Genomic DNA, 24,797 nt, shown 5'->3' with positions numbered 1-24,797 from the left:
TTTCTTGGTATTGCAGGAAGCAAAAGTCCATGGCACTCAATGCAAATGGGGCAGAGTACATAGCAGTGAGCATGGCTACATGCAAGGACATTTGGCTTCGGAAGTTGTTGGTAGCCTTGTTAGGTTAGAGGATAGAGACGACAGTGATACACTGTGACAACCAGAATTGCATCAGGTTGTCAGAGAATCTGGTGTTTCACGACAAGTCCAAGCATATAGACATCAAGTACCACCTCATCAAGGACTATGTGTAGCACAAGATTGTCCAGCTATAGTATATATCTACAAATGAGTAAGTAGTAGATACTCTTACGAAGGCTTTAGGGAGGGTGAGGTTCATCTTCTTTAGAGACAAGTTGGGTGTTACACAGAACACCTTCCTCGCTAAGAGGGAGTATTAGTTGGTGTTGCTCGTACAGGTGTTCTCATCTCAAATTTTGTCTATGAAACCAGGGAACACATTTTCTCCAATACCCAGAAAAGGTTTCACGAGAAAAGGCCTTGATTAGATTTAATTAAGCAGTTAATTGATTTTCCTCAGTCCAACATAGGGAAATAAGCTTAATTAATCAGTATTAATTGCGGTAAATCGATTTTCCTCTAAAGACTTCCAGAAAATTCAATTGGTCGAGTCAAGATGATCTTAACCATCAGTTGTGATTAGATCTTGGTCGTTGATTTGTCAACAACAGATTATAAGAGGAAATCAATGGGCATTTGAAGAGCAATGAAGGAGACACAAAATTGCAGTGAGAGAAAGGGCGCAAACGCAGTGTGAGAATACTGACAATGAGATTTTAGTAGAGAATTTGGGAGAAGGTTTCTGAAGGAGATTTCCACTATTCTCAGACTCAGAGAGAGGCCGAATTTCTCTACAGAAAGAGGGTTGAACAAGCAGTGCTAATTGCCAGTTTACCCAATACAAATTGCTAGAGCAGTAATTCCATTTCTAGTTGCCGAAATAATTAAAGAAGGAGGTGCAAGTAGCTTCGGTCGATAGAGAGAGGCAATATATTTGTCAAAACCAATTTCTAGAAGCATTTTCCAATTGCCAACATGAGTTGCATGATCTAGTGTAAGTTTCAAGCAGAGGGTGTGAGTTTGCTGGAGGAGGCCAAGTTTATTTTTGCATAGGAAACTTTGTGTTTCCAGATCGATTTGTGAAACATAAAATAAACTTGTATGCAAGAGCGAAATGAGTGTGTAGATTGTATTTGTCGTAGGTAAAATGTTAATATTGATAAAGATTTCATGGTGATTACAATTCTTCGTGGTAGTGTGCCTATATAGGCATTGACTGGCCACGAAGATAAGTGTTCACATCTTTTGACCAATGTCCCTTCATAATTAATGGGACATTAATTAATTATTATTAATAATACTTGTTATTTAATGTTTATTTTAATGTTTGTTATGAATAATTTTATTCATAACATTGCCACCCCCTTGGATTTGAGAGTGGTTCCAACCACATTGGATTTCATATGGCGAAAGTAGATTTTTAGATCCCACTCAAAATATAGCAAACTGAAAAGTTTTCGAGATTTCAATATTGGGGGATTGCAACATTTCCATTGGATTCTAACATCTATGAGGATATGGAAATAGCATTAATCAAGACCACCAAGCCCTATATGTTCCTTGAGGATATGAAACTCCTCTATCATGGCCCAAGTAAAATTGTACCTATCACTCAGACAAAATCTCAATTTGACAAGTTAAGATTTTAAGTTTTCTATTTGATTTTAATGGTGAGATAGTGATATTGATGAGGAGGATCCCAATCTAGGCAATGATTTTGATGATATGTAGGTAATTGTGGTGGTATGATTTTTTTTGAAACTATAGAGGCCATCTAGAGGCTCTTTTTTGATGCATTTTTTACTCAAAGAGGGATTGCACTCGATGTTATTTTGGTTATATGCACCCTTGCTATATATATGAGAAACTTTGCATACTTATTTATAATGGTTAGGATTCATATGGATGCACATAAATATTTACGTACCTTTTTCAAAATTCGAATATATATGTATTTTTTGGTCGAACAATTTTTTGGTTCAGGTTTATTCTAGTTCCTAGTTTTGGGGTCAACTAATTTGATGACTAGTCTGATTCTGAATTGTGTTCATTTTCAATTTCAAATTTTGACTTTTGACTCTAGACATTGACAACCTTATGCCGAGTCTTTGACTCGTCATTTTTTACTTTTTTTGTGTTTAAGTAATTTCAATGTAGTATTTCAATCTTCAAACTTTAGTATCGACTAGTTTGCTTAATACTAATTAGATTCTAGAATACTGAGTGATGAATTTAAAACAATGTATACAATATTTTACTATTTCTATTTCATTGAATCATTTATGACATATAAATCAATGTATTTCATTATTTAGTTTCAATTTGCATCATGTTTATAATATATATATACACACATCCTGGTGTCCCCCTGCCCCCCCTGAATTTCCCTAAAATTTGAGGGTGCTCCCACATGTGAAATTTTTAATCTATTGTAGCAACTAGAAATTATTCTTCTAATTGATTTTATTAAGTGCAGTTTATTTGCTACAGCAAACAATGAATAAAATCACAACTGCAATTTTCACAAAAATTAAATATGTTGCGGAAACAAAAACTGGAACTGAGATAATAGAGCACACACAAAATAAAATTGACATTGTTATTTTTGGACAAATGTCCCCGGAAAATCCCACTATGGAAAACCAGTGCAATATATGAGGGTTATATTATTATTCTTCAGCAGCAAAAATCTGAGTACAAATCTACATGCCAAACTGGCAATCCTCTCGTGAGAAAATACTGGAAAAATTATTGAGGGAATTTTTCCCTTCTCCACAAGCAATCCCGCAAAAATCTAGCCAATCGAACTGGCTATCCAAGACACCTGCGCAGGATTCTGCGCAGCCTGTAACTCACACTACATAGATTTGCCTCTGATCAAGACGTCCTGCCTACTGCTATTGCTGGAAGTGATTCTTCGGCCCTCTGGAAAATTATTCCGACCTCTAGCACCTGAATCGACCTCCTCCTCAACCAAATCGAATTGCCTCTTTAAGTTTGCCTGCACAGTCCCTGCGCAACCTCCAGTGAAATAACTCGGCCTCTCTCGGTTGACTCTTCCGGCATTGGAAATCTCCATCAAAATCTCTATTGCTGCTCCTCTACCTCTGCTACTAATCTCTGGCTCGAATTCTTTTCTTGGTTGAATCTCTGCTCTCTGGGAAATTCAATCTGCCTAGATCACCCACTCACTTGATGTCTCTATCTCCATCCAAGTGTCCTACTCTTATAATCTTTCGTTGGTGAACCAACGGCCATGATTAGATCCCCATCAACGGTTAAGATCATCTCAAACTCAATCTGTGTGAGTTTCTAAAGCATTCTCACTTTTCTCATTTAATCCCCTTTAATTAATCGATTTCCCTAAGTTAGACTTAGGTATTTTTTAATTATCAATCAATTAATTTAATTAAGCTGTCATTGGTGTTTTCTCCCAAAACCTTTTCTGAGTTTTGGAGATTTTGTGTTTATTAGTATCTCTCACCAAAGTCGAGACTATAACACCTATTGGATGCTACAAAAACTAACAACACATGCCCCCCCTATGTGTCTCTCGATTTCTATGTCCCCTTACCAAAACCTTGGTGTGACATTGAGAGTCACATCTTGCTTGTTACAAGTATTTTCTGCAGATTTTCTACAGTAAACCAATAGGATAGCGAACAGTTAACTCCTCCACTTCATCCATAGATCCCATTTAAGGCATTAGTCCTCTTTTGGTTGGGGAGTCCTCCCATAGCCTTTAAGAAGGTAGTTGGGCTTAATGAGTGGGGATTTGGGTTGAGGTGATATTGGCCCTCCTCCTATGTGTACTAGTCATTGTGGGTTGCCAAGACCTTAACAACCCTGCTAAATTGATCAGTAACAAGCCCCGCTGTTTTGTATAAAATACTCCATATCTACATATTCTAATTACCTTAAAACTTAAAGGAATCATTTTATTCAAAAAACAAAAGATACAGCAACCTACATCATTCCATTCATGGACATAAGAGAAATTGGTGACGAAGTGTAAAACTTCTCATTACCTGACGTACATCTATATTTTCTATAGATTCAGATACAATGGGAGTATGCAGAGTACAAGATATCAAAAGACAGCATATAAGTGCATAACTTAAAGCATAGAGTGGTTTTCCTTTCAAGTAACCAGTCATCAAGAGTGGTATATTATTGCGTTGGCTCGGTCTGCCGAGAAAAAGTACTCCCAGAAACTTCAGATACGGCACAGCTAGAACACATCTCCCTCTCAACATCTAAATAATGTCAACCAAACCTTGCATGGCAAAGAAACATGATAGAAAACTTATATGCATTAAAGATACCTGTAAACCTTCTGTTCTCTGTGGACTGGAAGATGGGAGAACCTGCAATGGAAGCAACAGAATTGTAATGTTTGCCAAATATGAAAATAATGAAAAACATTAACTGAAAAGCCTTCATAACTTATTCAAATTTCAAACACACCGCCTCTAGATCAACATCCCCGGATGTGATTTTGAAGCGTCCCTTTTGTTGCACAACTAGACCCCTTAACTTTTCTTCCAAGTTATCTGCATTGATTGCATTAAAAAATTATGCAATACCCAACACAAAATTCAAAATAAACTGATTATAAAAACAAGTGTGGCTCTCTTGAAAGAAAAAATAAACATAAAACTATTGGAACATAGAGCAAAAGACTTTGAAAGGACTTGTTATACATGCTGAAGATTTTGGAGATCCCGGAAAGCTGTCTGTACTATGGATGTCACTAGCCACATGAGTGATTAATGGCCCACTAAAATTCCTCTCACGCTGAGGTCGAGACTGGGGCTTGTCCCTGCTTACAACATTGAAAAGTAAATTATTGAAAAGGAAAGCAACATATAAAAGCAAAGTCAAAAAGATGAATACAAATAAGTGTTCAAAATACATAAACACTGAAGCTATATTTATTATTTTAAAATTTATACATAAAATTGTGTCCTAAACATTGTTCAAGAATGGTTTGAATAACAAATTCGTAGTAAATTTGCAAATATAGCCCATAATAATGTGAACCACTTACCAAAGAAACCTTTTCCGCCAATGTTGCAATGCCCAGAGCCAATACACAAGTGGAATGATCACTATAGGAAAGTTTTGGGGAAAATTTACATAATAATGCAATAAATGTAATCAATTATATAGAGCAAATAAAAATATAAGATTCTTATAATAAAAAAGAAGGTTTTTCAAGAAGGAAAAAATAAAAATGTGGGAAAGAAAAAATAGACCAGAAGATAGAAGGAAATGCGAAGCATGAGAAGATCAGAGTTTTGCACATTTTATCCTTTTCATATTGGGCAGGCTTCCATTGTAATAAGGAAGAAGTTTGATGAAACTAAGCTTCATGAAGATGTTGAAGTGGAGAAATACAATGCACAAGGAGAGATTTAAATATATCCAAAAGATCACTCTGTTGTTACCATGATGTTTACGGGGAAACATGCTCATCAGTCCCAGGTTTTCCTGCAACCCACTATGCTCAAGGAGAAACTTCTAGCCTGAAATGAATATATTATTGAAGGAGAGGGAGACATTGAATTGAACTTTACTGAAATATCTATGAGACCAATTGGCCTATGGGATCAAAAGGCTTACATCTGCTGCAACATTTCATCATATAAAGGAAAGAAAAAATGAATTCAAGGAGAAGGCAAGATCTACAATGTGTTACAAAGAACTTTTGGACTACTCATCTGGATTTGACCTTTTCTTCACTGAAGCAAAGTCTCCTAACCCAGCTGCATCAGCTTCAGTAACTTGTCGCTGATGCACATCATCTTTGTGGCTTGTTTGACCATGTCCTCTACATTAAACTACAAAATATCTATTGCAAAAAAGTACATTCCCACAGCTGTCATTCTCATCTTAAAATCACAGCTCAAACTGTAGACATCTCAAGGAGCAAAGGAGAATGTGAGGTCAAGCTTAAAGTATTTACACATAACACAACATCTTTGCAAGTTTGTAGTCCCATGCCTACTTTCATGCATTTAACTGTAGATTCAGATGCATTTTGTTGGCCTTTGGGGCTACCCCAAAAGTGCTTTCACCTACTGCCAGTCCCTTAGCGATCTTCATGGACATATGGATGTCTCAATTTGGGAGGATGTCTGCCATTGGTTAGAGTTCTAGGGTGAAACCTGTTAGGAGTGGAAGAAGCATGAACACTTGTGCAAAGGCTAGCAGACCATCATATCATATAGTTGGTGATGGATGTTGCTCTTTCTACATATTTTGATGCATATTCTTCCATTGAGGAGCACCTTTGAGGCATTTTGATCCGGATTTAAACAGGAACGCAACAAATTACAGAGATAACCAAAAATACAGAGATGCAGCGAAAATAATACTTCATTTCATTACCATAAAATATTGAAATATGCTTACAAACAGAAATGGAAATAAACCAGCTAGGGCGATGGTCGCTTATCTATGAGAAGAGATGTTGCAGCTACATGCCTCTGAACTGTGTTACAATGAAGCTCGAAAGCCTATTTATTGTTGAGAAACAATGGAGAACCCTAAACATCCAAAAACCTAACCCTAGAAGATGAAACGCCAAACTGTGGGCCCCGTTTGGGTAAATTGGTACATCAACTTCCCGGGGTCGTAACTTTGGCATACAATCTCCGTTTGACACGCACAATATCTCGTTAGAAAGATCTATCCGAGAACTACAACTTTGGAAAGAGCAACATCAGTCCATGGACCCATGTTGCTCCCAGTTTTCCCAAAAAACGTCGTTTAGGGCCTCGAAACGGCTCCAGAAGTTTAGGACCTGAAAAACTACTAAAAATAATAAATTGTGCTACAATTAAGGAAACTGAAAAGTTGAAAGAAACAATGGTGGGGGTCCAAGTGGACTTGGCGGGTGGCCACCAATATCCACTTGGATCATTCCTCCCCCCTCAGGAAGCAATGGTCCCCATTGCGTTGAGTTCCTCCATGAGATGAGGAAACTTCTGCTGAACTTGGTCCCTGGTGAGCCACTTGCCCTGGTGAAGGAGTTGGCCTACTTTGACAATTCGATACAGCTGGATATTCTACTAGTGAGTGTGGTTGATCTGTGTGTCCATGATCCAATCAGCTGCAGCTGATTCCATGCAATCTAGATTTAACTCCATGGGTGTGAGCTGTTCTGCAATGTCGGATGTGTCTAGTAATGGTGGAAAGTATGGCTGAAGGCGGTCCACATTGAACACTGGGTGCAGGCCAAGGAATGGGGGAATGCTGAGCTCAAATGCATTGTCTCCCATAGCCTTGGTAATGGTGTAAGGACCATATCGGAGTGGTCTGAGTTTTTTATAGGCTCCGGTAAGGCGTTCCTTTTGCAAATGCAACCAAACTTTATCGCCCACCTGAAACTTGTGTGGCACCCGATGTTGATCATGTCACTGCTTGTACTTGGCATTTGATTTCTCTAGAATGTCATGGACCTGCTGGCGAATATGTTGGATGTGCTCAATGAAGTTGTTTGCCTTATCTGTTTTGGACTGGACATGAGCCAAATCTGCGTGAGTAGCTGCAATAGGCATGGCCACATCAATGGGTGTTAAAATTGGCAACTCAGGCCAAACTCCATGTGGGTCATATTATTTATGGCAGCTGATATTCTTATTGGATCCCTCTCATCGAGAGGTGTAGGATTGATCTAAAGATCATCTGATTCCAATAAGTATTCATGGAGTTATGAATTTATTTGTATTATAAGACAAATTGTCAAGTCAGCCAGCAACTTGTGTAGGCTCAGAAGCCCAATAGTCATGTCTATTCATCATCTACATTTTAGTATAAATAGGTGAGGACTTGAAGTCATGGACTTGATCTCCTCCCCTCCACGTCTTGGGTTTTTGGTGAAGGACAGACACATAAAGGATACGCTGGCCTATGTACGAATGATGCCCTAGATCTAAAACGCAGAAGCCCTAGAAACGGTCATGGAGAAGTCTATACGCACCACAGCCGCAAAGAAGTCTGCCCATAACTGCAGTAAGGGTAACGAAGCTGCAGTCATGGTAATGGAGACGCAGTAAGGGTAACAAAGGTCGCAGTGATGCCCTAGCGGCAGTAGCTACAGTGAGGAAGACACCTAGCTGCAAAGAGCCAAGGTATATGAAGCCGTATGGATAGAAGAACCACAGTCAAGGTATATGGAACCGCAGTAAAGACATGTAGCCGCAGCTATAAAAGGAACCGAAGTTACACGCAGTCAATAAAGACTTTTATGCAATTATGAAGACCTTATACGTTGTTCAGGAAACCTTATACGTTGTTCATGGTGAGACCTTATACGTTGTTCTTGAAGACATTTATACGCAGGGCATAGAGATATTTATATGCAGTCATGAAGACTCATTCATGGAGACAGTTATATGCAGTCAATGGAGACTCTATACGAAGCCATGGAAACATTTATATGCAGGTCATGGAGACATCTATACACTGTCATGGAGACACCTTATACACAGTCATGGAGATACGTTGTCATGAAGACATAACAGTCTCAGGCATACTTGTGAAGACAAGAGTCTTGAAGTGACACTCTTTGTCTCGGCCTCCTCTCTAGATACAGTCATAGTCCCGTCATAATTATGATGAGAAGGATTCCAGTGATCCCACAGAAATGCACTTTCATGACCTCGGCATAGTGATCTCAGTCATAATAAAGAATGACAAGAATGAATGGTCTCATATAATGATGCTACATAATCTACAGCAGGTGCAATTGCAAGGCTTGAACAATATGTAGAGACCATCTTCGTAGCAATCTCAATAAGGAGCAGCATGATGATGAACAGGGTTGCATGATGATAGAAGATGCAGCATAATGAGCAGCATGATGATGGATGAGACAGCATGCTGATGTATGAGACAGCATGATGATGAGAACAAATGAGAGCAGCTCAGTCATAAAGGTCCAGCACTGTGATGGTACAGCATGGTGCTACACGGTAAGGTGCAGCAAATGGACGAAATGCAACACTACGATAGGTGAAGTCGTCACCTTGGAGAATCAGTTGAAGCAGAATGTCTTCAACTGATCTCATCGTTATAGGAGATGATCTATGCTCAGATCTAGATAAGTCAAAGTGTTGACTTCTGTTGTAAATGTACTATCTCTCTCTCTGCTGAACTTTGAAGAACATAAAAGAAGAATTGATCAAGGGTTTCCCCACATTGGGGTTTGTCCTTGGCTGGCGCCACATCTTGTGTCCTCTTGTCTTGGCTTGTCTTCTGCGATTTATATTTATGTTCTATCTGCAGTTTATTTTAATGCTGATGCGATTGCTAATCTAGAAAATATATTGAGCTAACTATGAAAATTGAAATAAATTGCTCTAGCATAGAACATACCTAAAATTAACATGGTATGAGAGTTGAGGTGAAAACAAAGCCCAAGCAAGAGTGAAAGAGCAATCACCGAAGACAATTGGGATAGGACAAAAGGATCCGTGGATTCCTCATCCCTCTTCAAATTCACCAAGGGTGAAGACGAAGCAGAGTATACTATCAGAATGGCACAACGGAAGTTTCTGATGGCCTACCTAAAGATCACTTCATCGGGAAGTTCAGATCTAAGGGTGGAAGGAAAGGCGGATGCCTTGGTTACAATAAGTTCGGCCATCATGTGAAGGAGTGTCCGAATGGCAGAGACACATCTCTTGATGAAGATAACAATCATCCCAGGGACATCTTCAATGATCAAAGGAATGACGGGTAATGCAAGTCATCAAGGAAATAGTCGACTCTTCAAAAAAAAGCAAGGGACCCCAGGTATGAAGAATCAAATGTTGTTTCTGATAAGATAAAGAAGAATTATCTTGTATTGGCCCTGATTGTAGCGCTTCAAGACACTTCATCGAATAGATGGGTGCACTCTCTAATTTGGTAGAGATGGAAACAATTGTGGGATTATACTTGGAACCAATGCCACCTATCCCAGAAAGCGTGTAGGGAATGTTACCCCTCAATTGAATGAGGGTAACTCGATTCATTTACAGAATCTCTTTCATGTACCTAATCGCAAGAAGAACCTGGTGTCCATTTCGGCAATGGAAGACAAAGGTTACAGGGTAGCACTCATCGATTGAAAGGTACGAATTTTCAAAGATGTTTTTTGAGTTCAGGGTTGTATCAAGTTGCAGGAAGTCCACCGGGGACCATGTCCATTGACACATAGCACCGGAGGTCTATGAGTCAGAAGGTGGCAGGGATGCCTGAATTCAAAAAGAGCATGAAAGTACATGTCTGAGATGTACCGAAGGAAAATCTTAGAAGGGGACCATTCCCCTTATGTAGCAGGTCCACAAGTTTGGAACAACTCAAGGAGTTTGAGATTCATGATCGGGAATCTCATATATGCAGGTGGAAGAAAGCCCACTATGGCTTGAAGTAAAACACCTCGGACCTAATATGAGAGGATTGACAGTTGTCTGATGAAGCTGAGATTCACTAATAGTGAAGTCGATCCAAACCATTGTTTGAAGGTTGTGGATGATAGACCTCTCATACCAGCACCTTCTGAGGATGACCTATTTCAAACAGGTGCAGACCCTCTGACTTGCAAAAGTAAGAGGGAGTTGGATTCCGGATGTGGAATGGTGAACTGCAAGTCCATGACTACCTCAAGGATCTTATATGGTGATGCTGTCGGACCAGATTTGGGAAATGCCTCTGAGTTTCATAAACTCACTCGCGTTGATGTTCTTGGTGAACTTCCGTCCGGACATATGTTTTGCAATTAGCAGGGTGAGCTCATATTTGGTTGAGCCTCACTGTATCGGTGCGAAGAATCTTCTAAGATATCTTCGGGGCACAATCTGTCATGGATTGAGATACATTGCCGGAAATATGAAACTGCACGATTATTCGAATGTTGACTGGGCAGGCAGTGTGGAGGATCACTAGAGCACTTCTCAGTGTTGGTTCTCTTTGGATTTTGCTTTGAAATCATAAGAAGCAGAAGTCCGTTGTTATAAGCACTGACGAGACCAGATACATAACTAGGAGTATGATCTTGTATGAAGCTCCCTGGTTGAGGAAGCTCTTAAGTGAGCTGTTTGTACACATGATGAATACCACTGTGATTCTCTGTGATAACCAGAGGTGGGATTCAATTATTGAGGAATCACGTATTTGATAGTTGCTCCAGCAGATAGACATCAGATACTACCTTATCTGGGATATGGTAAGTCAATGAGCGAGGAAGCTCCATCGTCGTGAGATGATGTCGCTACAATTTGTCAAAGCCCCGGGGACAGATCAAATCTGTGATTTTCCCAAACGACTTGGAGTCATCGAGAGACCCTTGTAAAAGGGTCTAGCATGTTGCATACATTGAGCTCTGGGAGCTCTGGGGGCTTGGGGTTCTTACTGGAGCAACATATGACCACAGGGCGACTCACCCTCCCCTGGTGGTGCGCGTTGAACAGGATGATTAGTTCTCCAGTGGGCCAGGATGATTCGTTCTCCGTGGCGATTGTGGACAGGATGATTTGCTCTCCTGTGGACAAGATGATTCGCTCTCCTGTGGACAAGATGATTCGCTCTCTTGTGGGACAGGATGATTCGCTCTCCTGTGGACAGGATGATTCGCTCTCCTGTGGACAAGATGATTCGCTCTCTTGTGGGACAGGATGATTCGCTCTCCCATGGACAGGATGATTCGCTCTCCTGTGGACAAGATGATTCCCTCTCTTGTGCGACAGGATGATTCACTTTCCTGTGGATAGGATGATTAGTTCTCCTGTTATGGCATCCTACCCATGCAGTCTGGGACTCATGGGAAGTACCTCTCATCTGATCAATGAGCAGGGAAATGAGGACAGGGACCATAGTAGTACCGATGGACGCATCATTGTATCTTCCGTACTCCCTATCCTAGGATGACCTTCATTGATCTGGGATCAATGGTACTGGTCTGGGACCAGTTGTCGGAGTTGTACCCACTATGACACTGACTTCGGGTCAGTAGAGGACTGGTCTGGGACCAGTGGTACATACTCTGAGACTGACTTCGAGTTAGTAGAGGACTGGTCTGGGACCAGTGAGAGTGGTACATACTATGACACTGACTTCGAGTCAGTTGAGGACTGGTCTGGGACCAGTGGTACACACTCTGAGACTGACTTCGGGTCAATGGAGAATGGTATGACACATTCTCGATCAATTCTTCTTCTTCATGGTTTAGCAAATCAGAGCTAAGCAGAGCAGAGTTGAGCAGAGCAGAGCTGAGCAGAGCTAGCAGAGCAGAGCCAACAGGGCTGAGCAGAGCTAAGCAAAGCAGAGCAGAGCAGAGCAGTGCAGGGCACTGATGGCAGAGATAGTACAATCGGACATATGGATCAGCGGATGGAGTTCTCCCTAGTTGAGAGGAAGTGTTAAAATTTGCAACTAGGGCCAAACTCCATGTGGGTCATCTTATTTATGGTAGCTGATATTTTTATTGGATCCCTCTCATCGAGAGGTGGAGGATTGATCTAAAGATCATCCGATTCCGATAAGTATTCATGGAGTTATGAATTTATTTGTATTATAAGATAAATTGTCAAGTCGGCCAGCAACTTTTGTAGGCTCAGAAGTGCAATAGTCATGTCTATTCATCATCTACGTTTTAGTATAAATAGGTGAGGACTTGAAGTCATGGAGATACATTCTTCATGTGATCTCCTCCTCTCCACGTCTTGGGTTTTTGGTGAAGGAGAGACACATAAAGGATACGCTGGCCTATGTACGAATGATGCCCTAGATCTAAAACGCAGAAGCCCTAGAAACGGTCATGGAGAAGTCTATACGCACCACAACCGCAAAGAAGTCTGTCCATAACTACAGTAAGGGTAACAAAGCTGCAGTCATGGTAATGGAGACGCAGTAAGGGTAACAAAGGCCGCAGTGATGCCCTAGCCGCAGTAGCCGCAGTGAGGAAGACACCTAGCCGCAGAGAGCCAAGGTATATGAAGCCGCAAGGATAGAAGAACCGCAGTCAAGGTATATGGAACTGCAGTAAAGACATGTAGCCGCAGTTATAAAAGGAACCGAAGTTACACACAGTCAATAAAGACTTTTACGCAGTTATGAAGACCTTATATGCTATTCATGGAAACCTTATACGCTGTTCATGGTGAGACCTTATACGCTGTTCTTGAAGACATTTATACGTAGGGCATAGAGATATTTATATGCAGTCAATGGAGACTCTATACGAAGCCATGGAAACATTTATATGCAGGTCATGGAGACATCTATACACTGTCATGGAGACACCTTATACACAGTCATGGAGATACGATGTCATTAAGACATAACAGTCTCTAGCATACTTGTGAAGACAAGAGTCTTGAAGTGACACTCTGTCTCGGCCTACTCTCTAGATACAGTCATAGTCTCGTCATAATAATGATGAGAAGGATTCCAGTGATCCCACAGAAATGCACTTTCATGACCTCGGCATAGTGATCTCAGTCATAATAAAGAATGACAAGAATGAACGGTCTCATATCATGATGCTACATAATCTACAGCAGGTGCAGTTGCAAGGCTTGAAGAATATGTAGAGACCATCTCTGTAGCAATCTCAATAAGGAGCAGCATGATGATGAATAGGGCTGCATGATGATAGAAGATGCAGCATAATGAGCAGCATGATGATGGATGAGACAACATGCTGATGTATGAGACAGCATGATGATGTATGATGCAGCATGATGGGCATGTTAGTAAAGAGCAGCATGATGATGAGAACAGATGAGAGCAGCTCAGTCATAAAGGTCCAGCACTGTGATGGTACAACATGGTGCTACACGGTAAGGTGCAGCAAATGGACAAAATGCAACACTACAATAGGTGAAGCCATCACCTTGGAAAATCAATTGAAGCAGAATGTCTTCAACTGATCTCATCATTATAGGAGATGATCAATGCTCAGATCTAGATAAGTCAAAGTGTTGACTTCTGTTGTAAATGTACTATCTCTCTCTCTGCTGAACTTTGAAGAACATAAAAGAAGAATTGATCAACGGTTTCCCCGCATTGGGGTTTGTCCCTGGCTGGCGCCACATCTTGTGTCCTCTTGTCTTGGCTTGTCTTCTGTGATTTATATTTATGTTCTATCTGCAGTTTACTTTAATGCTGATGTGATTGCTAATCTGGAAAAGATATTGAGCTAACTATGAAAATTGAAATAAATTGCTCTAGCATAGAACATACCTAAAATTAACAATGGGACATAGTGGCTGGAATCCCAAGCCCACCTGAAAAGGGTTGTGACCAGTGGAGCTATGGAGAGCCCAGTGGTAGCTGTGTTGAACCGAGGGGAGGCTCTCGTCCCATGTGCGTGGATGCTTTGAGTTGTACATGCGCAGAATGTGTACGATCATCCTATTCACAACGTCTGTCTGGCCATCAGTTTGAGGATGGAAGGCTATGGACTTAGTGAGTTTGGTGTCCAGTATCGACCAGAGACTAAACCAAAATGTACTGAGGAACCTGTTGTCCCGATCTGAGGTGATAGACTGTGGGATCCCAAAGTGTACCCACACTCGTTCAAAGAAGATTTTAGCAGTGGCTTCTACTGTGATATTCTTCTTGCAGGCTGCCATAATGGCCATCTTCGAGAACCTGTCGACGACCACAAAAACACAGTCGTTTCCATGCTTAGTAGAAGGAAGGCCCGACATGTAATCCATGGATATGGATTCCCAAGGTCGACTAGGGGTAGGCAGCGGGGTATAGAGGCCTTGCTTCTTGATGGTCGGTTTGGCAATGGCGCAGGCAGTGCATGATCTGATGTACTTCCCAACATCTCGTTGAAGATTTGGCCAATAGAAACACTTTGCAGTACTGCCACCGTTTTCTCGACCCCGAAATGCCCAGCAGCCCGACTGTAGTGTGCTTCCCAAATCATCTTGGCACGCTCGCTTGAAGGAACACAAAGGTGACCTAGGTGGCATAACAGGCATCCTGGAGGTGAAAATCTGGAACATGCTGACCCTCTAAGAGTATCTGGTATGTGTGGCCGAATTCTGGGTTGCTTTTGTAGAGACCTGGCCAATCGGAAGTCTTGTGCCCACAAGAGTTGAGCATGGTGGTTAACCCCATGATCGGTGGTCGACTGAGGCAATCTGCAACATTATTGGTGCTGCCCTTCTTATACTTGATATTCAAATGGAATTGTTGTAGGTATGTGGACCACTTCTGATGGCGATCATTCTACAATATCCCTTGGGTCTGTATGAACTACATGGGTCGGTGGTCTATGTGGATGACCGTTTCCTTCCCCAAAATGTAATGCTTCCATTGTCGACAGGCCTGCACAATGGAATACATGTCTTTGTCATAAGTGGGATACTTTCGGACTATGTCTGAAAGTGTCTCACTGTGACATGCCACTGGATGCCCGTGTTGAGTAAGGACTGCCCCAATAGCATAGTCAGAGGCATCTGTCTCGACCTCAAATGGTTGTTGCAAGTCTGGTAATGCGAGCACTGGTGCCGAGCAGAGGCGATCTTTCAACTCTATGAATGCCTTCTGTTGAGATTCAGACCAAAAGAATTTTGATTTCGCTCCTCCCTTGGTGACTTGACTCAAGGGCCAAGTGATATGAGAAAATCCCAACACGAACCTGCGATAGAAGTTGGCAAGACCTAGAAAGCTGCGAAGCTCTGTCAGAGTGGTTGGAGATGGCCAATCCTAAATGACTTGGATTTTGGCTGGATCCACATGCACCCCTCGTTCATCAATAATGATTCGCAGATACTGAACCTAGGTCATGCCAAAAGTGCATTTCTCCAAATTGGCACATAACTTGTGTTGCCGCAGTGTTTGGAGACCCTGTCGGATGTGGTGGAGGTGCTCTTCCCAACTCTGGCTGAAGATCAAGATGTCATCCAAGTATACCACTACAAATGAGTTGGTGAATGGCCGCAAGATATCATCCATTAGCCTCATGAAGGTTGCAGGAGCATTCGTCAATCTGAAAGGCATAACCAACCATTCGAAAAGGCCCTCCTTGGCTTTGAAGGCAGTCTTCCACACATCGGAGGGTTCGATTGGTACCTGGTGATATCCTGACTTCAAATCAATCTTGCTGAAATATTTTGCCCCCTTCAATGGGTCCAGGAGGTCATCAATCCGTGGGATCGGGTACCTATTACAGACAGTGATCTTGTTCAGCGCCCGATAGTCAATACAGAGTCTCCAAGTCCCATCCTTCTTCTGTACCAACACGATCGGGCTCCCACAGGGCGATGAACTCGGACAGATGTGACCTTTCTGCAACAGCTCTTGAAATTGCCTCTTAATTTCATCGTTCTCCAGCACGGAGCGCCAATAGATTGGTCCATTGGGCAGTGGCGCACCTGGGGTCAGATCGATGGAGTGCTTGACATGACAATGCAGAGGAACCCCTGTGGGGGAGGTGAAGATGTCCTCGTACTCCTCCACGACCTTGTCCATCTGTAGTTGTCGTGCGGAGGGGTCCTGTCTGGAGGTCGTGGCCACCGTCTTCTTCCTTCCTTGAGGACGTATCATCAGGAAAAACAAATTTCCCTGTTTTGGAAATGAGCTTATTGCATTGTTTTGCAGTAACCAAAGAGATGGCGGCAGGCGATGCTACCTCCGATATCCTGTAAAACTTATTTCCCAGAGTAACAATAACAGCACGGGGTCTTGATTCATACGCAGCATGTCGCTTCCACAAGTATGGTTGTCCTAATAATACATCACAAACATCAAGGGGAGCAACGTCACACAATACCTCATCCGTGAAGGGTTTGATGTTGTATGGAAGGCGACACTGTTGGCTTACGCGAAGATCCCGTCCTTGGTGAAGCCACCCGATGGTGTACGGTTGTGGATGTGCTGTGGTCGGTAAGCCCAGCCGCTTCACGACCTCTGCCGAAATGAGGTTCTTTTGGCTCCCGCTGTCGACAATGAACTATAGCGGGGAGCCCTTTACCCACATCTGGGAGTGGAAGAGACGCTCCTCCTCCTCTGGATCTTCGGGTTCCTCCTTCTGGATCTTCGTGGTGGCAACGGTGGCGTTGGGCTCTGCATCGATAATCTGCTTCCCTTTGTCATTCCCCTTGTCGGGTTCTAACTCAGAGTCGAAACATGCATCTGATTCTGAAACCCTTAGCTTGGCCACCAGTGACTGCTTGGCCTGACACTCACTTGTGTTGTGAGTGGAGCTCTTATGGAACTCACACCACTTTCCCGTGTCCTTTTTCGGCTTCACGGCGTTGTTCTTTTCTTGCAGCTTTGGCGAGTTGTCTTGGGCCGCCCCGCCTTGGCTTTGTCCTTTGTTCTGTGGTTTGGGGGCACCTTTCCCTTGCTTTGGATTCACAGATCCAAAGTCTCGCTTCTTCTGTTTAAACTTTTGCTCGATCTTGACGGCATATCGGTATGTCGTACCGAGCGAGAAGATGTTCAGGAATTCTATTTCTTCCTGGATGTACTTGTGCAAGCAGCCGAGGTATTTGAGTACCAAATGCTGCTCTGAATCCTTGATACCCAACTTTGTGCGAAGGGTATGGAAAATATTGGTAAACTCCGCCACGTCTTGGTCCCTTCCCTGCCGCAGCGTGGTCCACTTTATGTATTGATCCTCATAGCTTCCGACAGGGTAGTACTGCTCCTTGATGGCAGTCTGGAATGAATCCCAAGTGGGTGCAGCTGAAAATAGTGAGGTCGTACTTTCATCCTTCTGCTCGCAGCAGGTTTCCCACCAGTCCTTGACGTGGGGGGCGGCTTTGAGAAGAACGAAAGTAATCTTTTCCCGGCCGGAAAAATTATGAACAAAAAATACCCTTCTAGCATATTTAACCATTTATCTACGGCATCTGCATCTATCCAACCCTCAAATATGGGAATGTCAAAGTTAACTTGTACCTTAAAGGGTGTAGCGCTTCCAAAGTAGCTGCTAGGAGTAGATGTGTCGCCCCTAGGTAGACGCTGAAGCATCTAGGCAAAGTTGTCCATCATCACGTTCCTTTGTCGCTCGAGGGCCTCTTCGAGCAAGAATTTGATAGGATCTCTTGCTCCCTCGTCTTTCTTTTCATCCGCCATGGGAGGCCGTCGGTATTTGCAAGGCTGGTCTTGCAAAGGTTTGACCAGTTCAAGCCCTAACTCCTTATATCCTGACCTCGTTGGGGACATGCAAGGAAAGACAGAGAAAGAGCAGACCCCCCTGATACCACTGATCTGGATTTAAACAGGAACGCAACAAATTACAGAGATAACCAGAAATACAGAGATGTAGTGGAAATAATACTTCATTTCATTACTGTAAAACACTGAAATCTGCTTACAAACAGAAATGGAAATAAACTAGCTAGGGCGATGGTAACTTATCTCTGAGAAGAGATGTTGCGGCTATATGCCTCTGAACTGTGTTACAATGAGGCTCGAAGGCCTATTTATTGTTGAGAAACAATGGAGAACCCTAAACATCCAAAAACCTAACCCTAGAAGATGAAACGCCAAACTGTGGACCCCGTTTGGGTAAATTGGTACATCAACTTCCCAGGATCGTAACTTTGGCATACGATCTCTGTTTGACGCGCACAATATCTCGTTAGAAAGATCTATCTGAGAACTACAACTTTCGAAACAGCAACATCGGTCCATGGACCCATGTTGCTCCCAGCTTTCCCAAAAAACATCGTTTAGGGCCTCAAAACGGCTCCGAAAGTTTAGGACCTGAAAAACTGCTAAAGATAGTAAACTGTGCTACAATTAAGGAAACTGAAAAGCTGAAAGAAACAATGGTGGGGGTCCAAGTGGACTTGGCAGGTGGCCACCAATATCCACCTGGATCACATTTCACATTCCATGAAGCAATTACATACTTGGAGGCATTTCTCGCCAGTTGAGGTCATCTCATATTCCACAAGGCAAAATTGCATATTTGGAGGCATGATTCATATCTGAACCTTTGTCACACTTACAAGAAAAGGGAAAAGCTTCTAGAATGATTGTTTGCATTGGGACAAAGAAGCTTCCAGGAGGAGTGCCCTGTTGAGATTGGTAGCTTGGGAGGTACTTTGAACCCTAGGCTATAGGGTTGTGGAGGAATTGGTATCACAAGGCCACTTGTAGGCTAAGAACCCCAAGCTTGTGGGTGTGAAACCGTGCATGGATTTGGACACTTAGCACTTAGATATTGTAGGGCGCCCTTAAAGGAATAAGGGGCTGCTTGTAGCACCAAGAGAGGCCTTGTGGATTGAGAGAAAAGAATTTTTATGTGATAATGTGGGTGAATTTGTCTTAAGTTTCAAGTCGGCCTTGACTTGAGGAGAGCATTTGAGAAGGTTAGATGTCACCCTAAGGAATGATATAAATAGGAGTGAGGAGGAGCCCCATTCCTCGTCCAATCATCGCATCTCTCTCTCATGTGAAGACTGAAACAAGGAGGCCAAAGTTTACCTCAAAGAGCCGCAGCCGTAGGAGACCAAACGAAGGAAAGAGAAGGACGTTCTTGTGACTGTTTGGGTCTGGTTTTGTGTAGGTAAAGGCAGCAAAGAAGGAGAGTTAGGGCCGAGTTAATTTGGGGTTGTTCTGGGCATAAAAGGAGTGAAATTGTGAATTTCTCCATCTGTAACAGGCCGAAAAATTCTGTGAAGTTGCTGGACGAAGACACCAAGTTTTGGGAGGCCGAGTAGCCTATGTGGCTACCAAATTAGACCGCGTTCTTCTGTGGGTGTAGTGGAGCAGATAAGGATCTATGGGTGTGAGAATTTTGTGAGTTTATGCAAGTACAGTGTGCCCTAATATCTCAGAAATTGCAGACCTTACCTGAAGTATTTTGGAGGGCTAATAGTGAACAGTTTCAAGAAAGAGAGGGAAGAGGATTGGGTCCACAGTGGTTGGAACATCCAAAGAGAAAATTCATCATCAGAAGTTGCACAGGTGCTATGGTCAAGAGGAGCAACAGAAGGTTGCAGAAAAAGGTATGTTATTCTCTTGAGTTTATGTGATTTGCTAGTGGATGGTTGTCCTAGTTTAGGACAGAAGTTGCAGGTCATCTTAGCGCTGTAAGGAGGGCAGTAAGTAGGTAACTTCGGGAGCCCTAAGTGCATATATGAGAAGGACTTTGGGTCTACTAGGAGAGGCAGATTTGGAGATGCTCAACACTGATCTTTGAAGGACAAAAGGAGGTCAAGGGAGCAGTTTGACTAGCCCAACTTTGTTTTTGAAGGAGGACTTTTGACAGTGATAGGTGGTAACCCTCCATGCCCTAAGTTTGTCTTCATTGGGCAGCACATGAAGGCAATAGAGGGAAGAAGTCCACAAGAGTTGTATTCTTGAAGGACAAAGGAGTAGCTAGTGGGCAAGAAATCCCAAAGAAGCTAAGCAGTGCCAGTGGGCATTCTAGAGTTGTTCACAAACGGAGATGTGAACAACTCGCAAGAAGACCCTATGTGTTGAGTCACTGATGGACGAATGATCAGCGAGAGGGAAGATTGGAGCCATGTTCAGTGACCTAAAGGAGTAGGATCATTGATAGAGGCAAAGAGGTGTTGTTGCAGATTGGGAGCCAAAAGACCGGGCAGATGTGTTCAAGGTACAACCAAGAGGAGTTGTGAAGGCATGCTACATCAGCTAGACAGTCATATTGTATCTTGTTCAAGGTAGATTGGTTGTCTAAAGACAGAAACCAAGCCCTAGTTTGTATTACTTGTATCAATGATTGTATGAGGGCCATGATCCCTGGTACAATAGCCCTAGATAGTTGTATTATAGTTTGTTAATACAACAAAGTTGGGTTAATGAAAAATTGCAAAAAGTCATATTTGTGCACGTGTTGATTTACAACGATTTGTTCCGTTGTGCAAAGTAGTTTGTTGTAGCATTTGGATTGGTAGTGTCAAAGATTCTAAGATGCTAACCTAGATTCTCTAGTGCCGTGAAAAAAAACAACACGCCCCAACTTAGGTGGTGACAAAAGGCGTCTATGCATGATTCAAGTGTTGGACAATGGATAAACCAACGCTCTTTGTGTGTTTCGTGACATGTGCTTAATACCTCTCGTAGATCCATTAACTCTGGCAATGCATCCATTTACTAACACCTGCGGGTTTTGGTGTAATGGCAATCATGATTCCAACAAGTGGTATCATAGCCAAAGGTCTCAAGTTTGAGTCACACTTGACTCGTGCTCGGGGAGGAGATAGTTGGACATTGGATAAACCAACGCTCCCCATATGCTTCATGACATGTGCTTAACCGCCTCTCGTAGATCCGTTAACTCTAGCGATGCATCCGTTTACTAATACCTGCGGGTTTTGGTATAATGGAAATCATGATTCCATCATCAAGGACAGAATCATGGAATACCACTCCATCAGGAGAAAGCACTTGTGGATTTTAAGTTATAATTTTTATGAAAGTTTCTAGATATATCGAAGAGTATTTTAAAGGAGACTTCTTGGAGGTTCACTAAAATAAATTATTAGAAGAAAATACAGAGGAGGAATCTCTTGAGGTTTCTAGATAATATTCTATTGGAAGTTTCTAAAGGAGCACTTTCCCCTAGAGGCTTCTAGAGTTTTCCTTATACTATTGAAGCTTTTAGTAATTTCTAAATATATTTTATTCATAGGAGATTAGAGATAGAGCCTTATAAAAGGAAGAGAGCTCTCATTTGCTAGACATGGTTGGAATTATGTGAGTTCCCCTCCAAGACTAGTTGAAGATCATTTAGGAGGAAGAAGTTGAGGGACTTTCTAATGTGAAGTTCATCACTCTTTTCTCTTTAGATTGATAGAAATTACTTGTACACATGTTCTAAAATAGTCTTTATAGAAGGGTAGGCTTCCCCAAAAGAAGAAATTAGAATTGACGTCAAATCATTCCTTCATCTTTCTATAATCATTCGATTTTTTGAAGCTTTTCGTTGCTGTAATCTCTTAGTTAGGACTATCCACTCTCTTTTGAGGGCTTCCCTAGCTAGGGTTTCAAGGTTTAGTGTGGCACATCTAGACTGTCTTGATCTTAGGTGTTAATCACACTTGATGATGAATGTATTGTTGGTTGTTCATGCTATGAAGAGGACTTCCTACTTGTGTCGACTTCATTTATGAAGTTATATGTAGCTGTCTCATAATTATTCATGGTTACACATTATTACTTGGTTGACTTTGTACTAGTTGTGAGGATTATCTTTAGAAGAACCTTCCTTTAAATTTCTACATATTGAAGTAAACCTATGTGGTTAGTTTGACCATGTTTATAACAACTTAACTCGGCCTCCTTCTATTGTTTGAACACCTTTGATTGTTGATCATGACTGCACCACCAATTGGATAGGCACTAGCCTTGCAAATCCACCATCCCATTTATTTTTAAAGAAAATATGGAACATTCTTACTGAGGAATCTCTCCTCTTGTCGGAGAAATGTCGACCAAAACTGGGATGAAGAGTTGTCGTGGCAATAGTGAGCAGCCTTCGTAAGTGTCGCTACGATCGCATTTTGTTCAAGGACTTGAATATCTTAGAGTGCGGGTCTAGGAAGTAACATCACCCTTACCTAGGAGGTTTTCAAGATAATCAACAAGATGATTAACCCATTGGGTGCACACAACAGGGGAGATAGTTTCTCAATTAGGGGAAATACCTACCAAGGAGGAGCAATACTAAGCACTTGAAAGAGGGCACTTAGTCTTAAGAGATTGGGACCATTTGATATACTCATTGGAGGTTAGGCACTAGACTTAAGAATGCTTGGATTGAGAAGCATACTTCATGGAGGTTGGTTTGCACTCAGACGCATATGTTGAAGAGCATTAAAGCTTAGTGGTTGCTAACACAAAATCTACCACCTTATTGCAAAACCTCACTAAGCACTCTAGATTAAGGGAAACAATAGAATTAGCCACCATTATCAACTTAGTAATTGCTTCCCTATTGTTTTGTAGATAGATATGTTACCCACCAAAAGGTGGGTAATCCATAGGAGAAATTTTCCTCCTCCTTGGATAGCCATCCAACTAGCAACCCTATTGATCAGAACATGGCATGATGCCATAGATCCTCTATTTTGCTCTGGTCATATTTTTTTCTCCCACCAGGCATTCCTTCTTGAAGGAAAGTGGGCCATCCATTAGCAAGTGTAACCAATTTGAAATCATGCGCTTTTACTTAATGTTTATGGCATACTAATATGAATCAAGGGTTGATATGGATGATTAACCAATCTTGGCTATAATCTCGTTCCCTCATCTCACCTAGGAGGTTAGTCTTTGACAATAGTAAAGTGGGACCTCCGCTAAGGCCTTAGGTTTATAGGAAGGACAATACTAGGGAGGCTTTGATTAAATTAGATTGGCCATGATATTCCATACTTACCAATTTTCATTTACTTCCATTATTTCATCTCCATTCTTCGAGCTAGTAGTTACTAGTCATGGGGATTGGCACCTTCTTATCCTCATTCTTGAGTTTGGGACGAAAAACTTTGCCATGGAGGTTAACGCAGCTAAAAGAAAGATAAAAGCAAAAGAAAGCCATAAAGAAAGAAAAAAATAAAATGCAAAAGATGGCTAGGACAAAAATTCGCACATCGGCAAAAGCCTCGAATAAGCTCTACCTCCAAATTAGCCATCGCTAGATTCCACGATGCACATGATGCTCCATCCATAAAAAGGAGCCGTTGTATTTTCCCAACCCCATTGAGCGATAAATTGACTCATCATTAAGGGGTACTAAATGTTAAACCTCAAAAAGAAAGCTTGGGCTTTTGAGCTATGCACCCAAATCATAGCATTATCATAAAGAAGTAAAGGTGCACCAAAGGGGTGGAAAAATCAAGGGAAGGAAAGGGGTAACTCATACCTCCATGATTGCTCCCTCCTTACATCTATACACTCATGATGTTGGACCACTATTAGCTAGTCACTTAGCTATGGCAACTGGCCCTAAAATCCTGCCCACTTCATTACCACCATCTTTGCATGCACCTATGGATTGATCGGTTAACCTACGACTTACTACTTCCCCTAGGGCACTAGAAACACCTAATAGGGTTCTCCATGTAGCCATCCCTAACGTAAAAGAGGGAACATTTATACGAGACTTGGTCTACATAGATATTTATGGGTGATCTTTGTGCGAAGTATTAATTGTGCCCCTAACATTAAATATGGTCCACTATGATACATCTTTGGTTTTTGTTACCTAATGATTTTTTATGTGCACTTGGCCTTGAGATGGTTTTTTTAGGTGGTTCTCATCACAACAGCAAATGGCTTCTTGAGGTGATTGCCCCAACTTCTCAACAAACCATTAGAGGTTGTACCATTATTAGAGAAAGAGAGAGACAGAGAGATTGACCTTAATGATGCAATGTTGCCTATCTAGAGCATAGCTTTGGGCTATTTGAAGACCCTACATGATGCTTGACAACCCAAGGGGCTCCCACATGCTGAAACGTTGAGCTCATGAAGCTTAGTGTTGTAGATATTGATGATTTTCCTAGTGCAACTAGGCTAGCCTCAACATTGTTTGGTGGGCATCACTTGTTCTAGAACCTAGATGATGATGGTCATCCTTGAGATGACAAAGGAGGCCTTGTACATCACATTGGAGCCCCAATGCTTAAGCACTAGAGTGTCATGTTACCCCTCTTGCTCCTTTGAGGGTGACAAGGGCACCATGTAATATTCCAACTTAGCAATATTGTTAAGGGAAA

General features: G+C 42.0%; 1 protein-coding gene across 2 annotated transcripts in view; it reads right to left on the bottom strand.

The window, feature by feature from the left end:
* Positions 1–24,797, bottom strand: part of LOC149191972 (uncharacterized) — a 380,395-nt gene that overhangs the window by 179,992 nt on the left and 175,606 nt on the right. For both annotated transcript variants that reach the window (XM_089404444.1, XM_089404443.1), the window contains exons 15-17: positions 4,785–4,903; positions 4,549–4,634; positions 4,407–4,448 (exon numbers count right to left, since the gene is read on the bottom strand). In XM_089404444.1, the coding sequence (XP_089260570.1) occupies positions 4,407–4,448; positions 4,549–4,634; positions 4,785–4,903 (247 nt within the window). The remainder of the gene's footprint in view (positions 1–4,406; positions 4,449–4,548; positions 4,635–4,784; positions 4,904–24,797) is intronic.

The sequence above is a fragment of the Pinus tabuliformis genome, chromosome 2_2, assembly GCF_031772625.1.
Source record: "Pinus tabuliformis cultivar Carrire ecotype Pingquan chromosome 2_2, CPIR1, whole genome shotgun sequence".
Classification (NCBI taxonomy): Eukaryota; Viridiplantae; Streptophyta; class Pinopsida; order Pinales; family Pinaceae; genus Pinus; species Pinus tabuliformis.
This window is presented reverse-complemented; position numbering and strand designations above follow the sequence as displayed.